The 9,608-nt window shown below is 33.6% G+C and overlaps 1 protein-coding gene across 1 annotated transcript; it reads right to left on the bottom strand.

The window, feature by feature from the left end:
- Positions 1-307: 307 nt before the first annotated feature.
- LOC120336265 (atypical kinase COQ8B, mitochondrial-like) lies at positions 308-9,109 on the bottom strand. Its single transcript, XM_039403911.2, has 12 exons — positions 8,852-9,109; positions 7,198-7,630; positions 6,848-6,925; positions 5,883-6,017; positions 5,226-5,311; positions 4,852-4,941; positions 3,938-4,070; positions 3,051-3,144; positions 2,400-2,541; positions 1,810-1,917; positions 1,188-1,340; positions 308-955 (listed from the first exon to the last, which is right to left on the bottom strand). The coding sequence occupies exons 1-12, from the start codon at positions 8,999-9,001 to the stop codon at positions 665-667; spliced, it is 1,893 nt and encodes a 630-aa protein (XP_039259845.2). The 5' UTR covers positions 9,002-9,109; the 3' UTR covers positions 308-664.
- Between the last annotated feature and the right edge of the window lie 499 nt (positions 9,110-9,608).

The raw sequence follows: 9,608 nt of genomic DNA, 5'->3' as shown, positions 1-9,608 counted from the left end.
TCACACATACTCTCTATTAGTTAAGTTTCTCACGGCTGGCGATCGATGATTACGGCTCGGCGTTGTGACTCAACGGGCTAAGCGTTAGGAATACGCTCGCCACCGCACCTCAAATTAGTCTGCGTGGGGTTCGCAGGTTCCAATCTTCGGCTTTCCTCTCCCCCGGGATAAATATGTAAATCCCTAAAATATACTTATCAATCTCTAGTTAGTATTGTAATTTAAATCTTTTCCCACAAGAGTAAATGTCCAATTTCATGATCTTCTATGATACGTGGTAATAATTGCTATATAAATCCCAACAACATACATGAAGAACGTGTGTATTCACTATCACACAATTCCACAGTGTGAAGAAGTACAAATATAAATTCGTTAATTGTCAGTACTGATACATTACACTGAAATGCCTCATTCCCAATATTCAACGAATCTGCATTTGAATTACAAGACATACTCAAATCTTGAACAAAAGCGAACTTTTGTATATTGAAACATTATACATATTTTTTAGCATATTCTTGCGCAAATTCATCATTTTACTATTATTTTTTTTTCATCCCCAAACTACTAAAAATTGCTTGATTCAGTAATCTTTATAATATGAAAATAATAGTTTTTGGCAAAAATGAGAAAGTCAAACTACACAGTCCAATTTCTGTTTTCAGTGAACAATCTTTGCTTTTTTGTCATGATATGCATCATATAACCTATCAAATATATGTTTGCATTCAAATTTGCTTTTTAATTTTGACGCAATCAAGAAACCGCCAGAAAGTTTGCGATGTAAAGAGTAGCTTTCTTCTGGTGGTGCAGTGAGTCTATGCTCCATCATAGTTGGCACTAGGCTAACGATGCGACGAGTTGTGTCTTGAGTGGTGAAATCAAATTCTCCATCTTTTGCAAAAGGCTCACCAAGTATCATTACTGCGTCAATGTGAGCATCCTCCATAACCTGTTAGAAAGAATTAATATTATCAGTATTTTTATCCAAAACCATTTCATTAAAGATGGCCACAAGTAGGCAGAGGAAAGATGATAGATGGCTTAATCATATGGCAAATCAGACAAGTGGACAAGTCAAACCAATATCAAACGACTTTGTTGCATATATTTATTTGATATTTTGAAAAAACTAATAGAACCAAATTGGTTAATTAATATTTTTTCGAATAATGAACGCTGACCTTAGACTCGTATCCTGTTAGAAATTTTAAATTTCTTGATTTTTCCAAGACAGTGTTTCTATCACCTAATGATGCAGCTCGTACTACCTCAATATATTCATCTACAAACTTGTCAGAATATTCTCGACTAGCTCCGAAATCAAGTAAATGGATCTAAAAGTGAAAACATTGAAAATTGAATTGTTCTAGGAAGTATCAAGACAAAAGAAAAATAGTGATGTTCTGATCTAAAACAATAAAAATTAGCAATTTGTCTAAAGTACAATATAAAGAAACACTATTGTTCAAGAAATAGCACTGTGAGTAAAATTGTTGGTTAGAGAATAGAAATTTTTACAAAAGTGTATCCAAAGAAAAACTAATCAGTGGAGTAGATGAGTCTTTCTCATTCAACCCCCTGATGCATATATATATATGAGTTTGCTGAAATAGACTCATTTAGAATATAAAAGAATTTAGTGCCATAATTCCAGAATATCAATTTATTCGTGCATGGTCATCTCATCATACATTATCCATCGCAATAACAAATCCCTGTTTGCAACTCCAGATATTAAAAAATGAATTAAGAATAGTAAAAGCCATTTATTCATTCTTGTACAATACTACAACTAAAACTAACCTTCTTTTTCTCTGGATCATAGAAGAAATTTGACCAATTCGGATCAGTTTGCATCATACGGAATCCAAATATTTCTCTCATTAGTAGATTGAGCATTGCACTTGCAACCTGATTTTAAGCACAAAAAATTGTATCACAATAGGAAAATACACCAATATCTCAGATTATAGCTATTTTGCTAGTCCAGCAATTTCTGTATTGTCCATTATATCAGTCAGGCTATGATAAAAGGAATGCCTGGAGCAAACAACTTAATAAAAAGCAATGAAATGTACATTAAATATTAGAAAGCAATTTTATACAAAATTAGCCGGGAAGTAATCACTATTTTAATGCATAAAAGTTTACTGCAGTGTTCGATACAGATCCAATAAACATTCAAACCAACAAAAGTGTTACATAAACTAGCAAATAATCCACACAGCAAATTTTAAATACTGGAAATATGGGGCAGACAGGGAGCGAGCATATTTGCAGAAAACTGATATTGGATGAGATCTAGTCACAAAAATCCTTTGTCAGCATATTTTCAATGTTGAAAATATTACATGAGCCTATATGCTGCATTAAAAGAACATCAGTAGACTCACAAAATTTCTCGTATCTTGATCCATATTGGCAACTTGATCTAACGGAACACCAGATATCATGGTGGTGGTTATTACTTGTTTAGTACTCAACTCTGGTATGATTTCAGGCACATGATATCTTTCATCATCACTCAGTAATTTCCTGTGTGAAATGAATCAGTAACTTTGTGTTGTGGGAAAACAGAACATTATTTAGTTTTTGTTTTGTATATGCCACGGAAGTCTTCTTCAAACTAGATAACTCATGTTTTAACTATCCTTATATACATATAATATATAAAGAAATGAAGTAACTAGTTTTGTCAGTTAAATAGAGATAACATGGGCGAAAAATATTCATAGAACTTTTAAAAATACATGGATATAATAATCTTGAATTAAACATTAACATGTTTAAGATAGAGTTAATCATAACACGAGGGAGAGGAAAGTGGCAAACTAAGTGCTCGTACGATGTGTAGACATGGCGGAAGCGTGAAAATGTTCAGTGGCTATGTAAACTACGCTAAGGCAATGAAACTGTTGGCAAATCTAATAAGTTTGTAAAAAAATTTTATGGCGTATTTGCAGATTTCAAATTTTCTGGTGAAGCGAATTCATAAGAAAAACCTATTGACTAACACTTAACACATATGAAAGTAGAAAACGAACCGAAACTTTTGTGAATATTCTGCTTCCCTCAAATAATCACATTCAAGTGCTAATTCTTCTCGTGCAACAGAGATGAATTTATCGATGAAAAATTCTAAAAATGGAGAAATGTGATAAGTTATTAGATTCGTGTAAATATTAGATTTGAGTGTAGTTATCATGTTAATCGCCGACATTTATCATTTGAATTGTCAATATATTTTTGACAAATTATTTTTTTGATTGAAAATCCTGTTTCACTGGTAGGCCATCAATATTTTACCACACCAAGCAAAGTTTAGTTTGAAGCAGTGTTTCTCAGAGTGGGTCATGAGTTTTCATTGAGCCAGAAAGATGTGGAACGGCATGGCCGAAATTGAACCAAGGTTTTGGAAGTTCAAATTGACAAACTGATAAATAGACACAAGGATTAATTTGGTTAACTTTTACTGTATTGTTCACATTAATAAAAATATATTTCTATGACACTTGGGACTTTTATTAAAGTTTTGTCGACCTAAGATTTTTTTAGCGCTGAAAATGGGCCACAAGGAAATAAAGGTTGAGAACGACTGGTTTCAAGCAACTACAGAGATCTGATTAACTCTGGAGACATATCTGGCATTCATAATTTTATCAATACATATACCTGCATAAATATACCATTAGTGTGGAGATTGGGGTGGTCCGAGGATTTTTACATACAATATACGATGGTGGTGATCAAATACCTTGGACTTGGGGAAACTCATTTTCACTGTCAATATAAATTGTGATTTAGCGCCGATAGAAACTCCAGATTTGATCACACTCACACAGCTATAAGATCTTCATAGTTTACCAAGGTATATCAAAACAGCCATACAAGTGTATAAAAAAGATATTAGCGGAAAAGAAAAAAGGAATACTTTCAGGAAAAAGGTTCCAGACTTTCAATAGTGTTACAAGGTTATTTATATCGCTGTTAATGCTGTTTGCGACACCGGGATATTGTATTTTCATTGCAACTTCTCTACCATCATGCAATACTGCCCTGTGAACCTAAAAAATAAATCTATTGATTTTTAGGACTCGTTTCTTACATTCGGTCAAATTAGGACTTTTAACAACCAATTACCCAGAAGTAACAGCTATTAAATTATAGAAAAGCTGCTATCATCCTTATTTGGAATAGCCCCAACTAATTACTATGCCTTAGGTCAGCGGTTCCCAAAGGGGGCGATTTGCTAAGTGCGTTAAACATAACTAATATAAGATTGAATATTTTACATATTGCATTTATTCTTATGTTTTTTATTTTCAATGCATGCATGTATATGAATCAATATATTCATTTTACTCTTCTATGTCGTTTACATTCTGTTACATAGTGTCTGCTTCTATTGATATGATAATTAACCGTAACATAACTATTGAGGTTGACACTACTTGCTGCAATTTTGCAAGCTGCAGTTTATTATTATCTGCTTAGCGAACATGAGTGATTTTTTTAGTATTTCAAAGGAACATCAGGCAGAAACGAGGAAAAAGGGTTGAACTTTTGCCTTTATTCTTTAGGCTCACATGTTTACAAACTTCAAATAGCATAAAGTACACATTAATGATCACAAAATTGAATTAGCCGGAACTGAAACTGGCACTTCCGACCATACCAACAAGGTTCAGCTAAAATACTAAATATTATAATTGCAACATTGGCTGCATAGAACACATACATACAAACTATTTCTGAATGTAACTTCAAAAATTTTCACATTTTCTAAACAAAATGCTGATTTTATTCCAATCCAACATAACAGAATCGAATAATGACCAGAATTACCTGCCCAATGGAAGCAGCTGCAAATGGTTTTTCCTCAAAATGAGCAAGCTTGTCTTGCCAATCCTTCCCAAGTTCTTGAACAAGTACTTGCTGGAAAATCACACAATATTTAGAATCAATTTTCAATTAGGTAGAATGTCTGGATTCATATATTTGTTATAAAGATAAGTTTCAGAATAAAAAATTTCAAATCTTTGACCCTGTAATGATATATTTGAAAGATATTTCACTTCTCAATCAATACTTCGAATACTCCAGTTTCCAACACATCCAAATTTACTCACAGTATTTAAATATACCTGAATTTCACTTAAATCTGGCATTATCATAAACAATACATATGATCCTTTCATTTTAAATATACAGAAACTAACCTTCATTTGTGATGCTGGCATGAAATCTGCACTCTGTCGTACCCTTTCAAATACTTCAAGTAATCTTGGATCAACGATACTTTCATCTATATAACGAATGGTACAACCGTAGAACTACAAGTTTAACCTAACACAAGCAAGGCTGTCGAGTATTTTTACATAATATTGGTCTATGGTTATTCTGGTAACCATTATTAAGTTCGTAGAGCATCAAACAGAAAAGTTGGCCTGGGCAGGTTGAAAACTACAACAGAAAACATTTTCAAAAGAGAATGCCAACATAGGGGTTGAATGCTATTAATGGCTTGGCGGTGCGGCACATAGTGCTAAGCGTGAGGAATATGCTCGTCATCGCTCCCCTTATTATCCTGCGTGGGTTAGCAAGTTTGATCCCATGCGAGGATGGTTATGTGCAAGAGGGCTGCTGGCATCCTTGCCACCGTAGGATGGTTCACGTAACCGCTGGTCAGTTGCTTCCGAAAACTGGCCAACTAATTCCATATCCTACATGGACCGGTAACCAGGCGAGAGGCTGTGGTTCACCATGTGATTAAGCCGTCCTATCGTTTTTGCTCTCCCCCTAAATATGTAAATCCTATCCTATGTATTGCATGCGAAAAATGATGACATGTTATACTGATTAAAATGATTCTTTACCTTGAATGCTAAGCATTTGTCCAAGTTTAAGAGCAGCACCACGAACTCTGCAAAGAGTGTTTACAATTCTTTCCAAATTTGCATCACTCATCAAAGAACTTGTCTTCAGTAGACTGTCAGAAGAATTTTTGTCAACTAAAAATAATGAAAACCAAAGTTTAATAAACTGAATACTTATATTATTAAAGCTTACTAAATAGGTATTACAGATTCTTCTGCCTATATTCACTAGTGCCATTCTTAAATGACATGAAGCAAACCATTCAGTTATCAAAGTCACCACAATCAGTAAAACAAGGTAAATATATCGTCTATTGATGGTATGCAGGAAATTTCAAATATTGAATCAGGTCATAAATATCTTCAAGATGACATTCAGGATGGCACACTAAGAGTTTAGGATCATTCTCTCACGCTTAATTCTTTATAATTGTTTTCATAATATTTTCAACCCAAACCCTTCATTTCAATAAGAAAGAAATAGAAAGACCAAGGTATCATAGCTTATTTGAAAAAAGTAACTGTAAATAAAAGCGCATTAAGTTGACTATTAATTAGGAATAGGCCTGATCAAGGAATCTATCCATCCTTTCTATTTATCATTAGGAAACTGAAAATAGTAAAGAGTGATCAAATGACATAAATGAATGTTCGATTTAAATCATTTTTGAATCATGGCGGCGAAAACATCAAAAATGAACCAAACACAATTCTATAGGTATCTAATGAGTAAACATTCTTCTGGTTAGTATATATCATCTCTTTCAATTCATCCTAATTATCTTAAGCATTTCACACTTCATTATAAACATGCAATTTTGCTCCCAGTTTCAAAAATACTTAATGACTTGAACATGATGAGTGTTGACAAAGCAAGTTAGAAAGGCTTAAGCCAAATCTATTAAATCTGTTCTTGGCATTTTAAATTACACAGCGGTACCTCATCTTAAAATAATTTGTCTCACTTTTTCCAGATTCAACAACACCTAGTGTCTTCTTTGCTAGCTCTGACACTGTCCCAACCATCAAACCAGCCGCAAGACCTGTATAACAATGTTTCGTTGAAAAAGAAAGAGTAAAAATTGATGAGGACAAAGGTCTTGAAGGTATCACAAATTTGATGAGGATTAAAATGCTAGCTGGCACTTTCAAAGTCAGCAAGACTAGTTAGTCAGCTCATTTCATCTAGCAGTTATATTTGTGTTTAAGTGAAATACTCATTGCTGAATAAGTCAAATATGATTCAAAAAAACAGCCACTACTTAATACACCCTAAAAATATAAATTTGTAAGACGATTTTTCATTCATATTCACCACCAAATGAAGCTACTCTGCCAATCCTAGTTGCTGGCACACGCGTTTCTCTTGACCGACTACTGAGTTGTTGTTTAAAGTAGGCTTCATTTCCAGTAACATTTGCTTTATGCTTTGGAATATCATCAAATGTCTTATTTTTAGCTACAGTAGCAACTTTTGCCAGGTCCTCAGGTGTTATTGCATAGTTTAAAATAGCATGTGAGTGAAACTGTTTATAAGGTTGGAATAAGTTTGAAGATGATGTAAATAGTCTGTGTGAATATTTTCTTCTGCATAACGAAGATGTACTATAGTCTCGTTTTTGATTGACAGTTCCGGTAATATTATTAGACTTCACAGAAATTGGATCGTATGATTCGTTTTCAACCTCTTGCTGACACTTTTCTGATTGGTCAATTGAAGAATCAGCTGTTTCGGTCATGTTATCATCCTGAAAAGAAATTGAATATAAAAATGTGACCTGACTTGATATATGATAAATATTGCTGGTTACTTCCAAATTTTATTAGTCTGGTCTAAAACACAGCTTTTGACTATTCATTCACTTTTAAATTAGCCGACCATTTTAAATGAATCAGTAAACTTTCTTATAAAGTCCATCAATGGTTAGAAACTTAATCTAGATTGAATGGATTAAATCTCCAGCTAGAAACAGTTCAGACCATATGTAAATGTATTCTGAAGATCACCATCGTACGAAAACCACCAGCGTGACCAGAAAAAAAGAGGCTGTTGTGCAACTATTAAAATAGGATGAGCAGTGTCTCCCTCCTCTTCATCTTCATCATATAGGCTATATGTAATCTCATCCAATCCAGGATGTAATTTTTACTGTTTCTGCGTTTTAATGAACTAGCCTACGCATGCTGAGTACCTTATTAGATAAATGTTTTAATACACACAAATCACGAATAAAGAACTCAAGTAAGCAGATTCTAAAAATTGCGGTTTTGTAATGAAAACTCTCGAATGCTGCTGTAAATTTTTTTTTTTTCACAACTACCCAATGGTAAAGTTTTTAGATTGCGCTTCCTTTTAGTTCAATGCACAGTGCCGGTTTGCCGATATGAATGCCCAGACTGGCTTGTAAAGAAGGGGTTTGCATTCAATGTTATAATTGATATCTTTGATTCTGGAGGCTATTCTTGGAATCAGGGAACTGTGCCATACTGAACTAGGCAAAGAAACACCAACGTAAGTAAATGAGACCTGGGCCAGAAATAAACACATAAATGTATTGAACTTTCGGTTTGTTGTACTACTAATAAAACACTTAATACAGCAATAATCACCTACTTCCTTTAATTTCCCTGGAACCAAGTTGAAATATGAATGCAAGGTTGTTGTTGCTATTGACATATACCTACAGAACTAGCTGTCTATACAGCTATAGTACAGTAAAATATGAATCACGTCCGATCTATTTACAACACCAATATTGTCTCTTAGAATCATTAAATTATGATAGAAATGAAATAATCCTATAGCCCATGATTAGAATAATATCTTCCAGATTAAGCAATGAGTTGACGAGAATGTTTTTATCACTTACCATAATGTGCTTACAGTTTTACTGAGTAATATTGATAAGTTTTATAGTAGGCTAAATCAGCCATAGGATATTTCAATACCTATGACTGTATGAACTAACCTGGTAAAATCTATGGAAAATTGATTGCATCATCCCACTGTTGTTGCAGAAATGCTCCCACTTAGAGCAAGCCAATCTCAGTTGAGCCTTCTTTATCTTCAATATTCCTTGACCAATCCAAACTAAATCTGACATACGCTGAATTACCATGTTGAGCACAACATACAACCACAAGAATCTACAGACTTAACTCTAATAATGTTCAATCTAAGTCACCTTTAGGAAACTATAGCAGAAAATAACAAAATTGGAGATGAAGAATCGCAGAAAATTCTCACACATACCGGTAAAATGTCCCCACTCTTTTTCGTTAAAAATTTTATATTCTAATTATTTTTACGATAGCAAACAAAGTTGAACAATTAGCAAATAGAATAATATTCAAGATTGATTATCTCAATAATCAATGAATTGTTAAAATATAGTAAACACGCTAAAACGACTGTAACAGTGCCAGGATAAATAATGATAATACCTTTATTTTGATTTCCCCAAAAAACATGCACAGAGCAAATAATGAACACACAAAACCTAAACACACAGAATGGGAAAACAGGCAAAACCTCTAGTAGGGTTTAAAACACGTAGAAATACATGTGCCTGTTTACCCATATTACACGCACAAACATAGGCCTATTACAGTATTATGAAAAAGATAAAAAACGAACGTGTTACCGTACCGTTCGGGCGTCTAACTTGTGTAACAAACGGTTCCATTACATTTGAACCCACGACAATTGCACATGCATACTATTGC

Source organism: Styela clava, chromosome 2 (genome assembly GCF_964204865.1).
Source record: "Styela clava chromosome 2, kaStyClav1.hap1.2, whole genome shotgun sequence".
NCBI lineage: Eukaryota > Metazoa > Chordata > Ascidiacea > Stolidobranchia > Styelidae > Styela > Styela clava.
The sequence above is the reverse complement of the archived record's forward strand: the minus strand, read 5'-3'. Positions and strand labels throughout refer to the sequence as shown.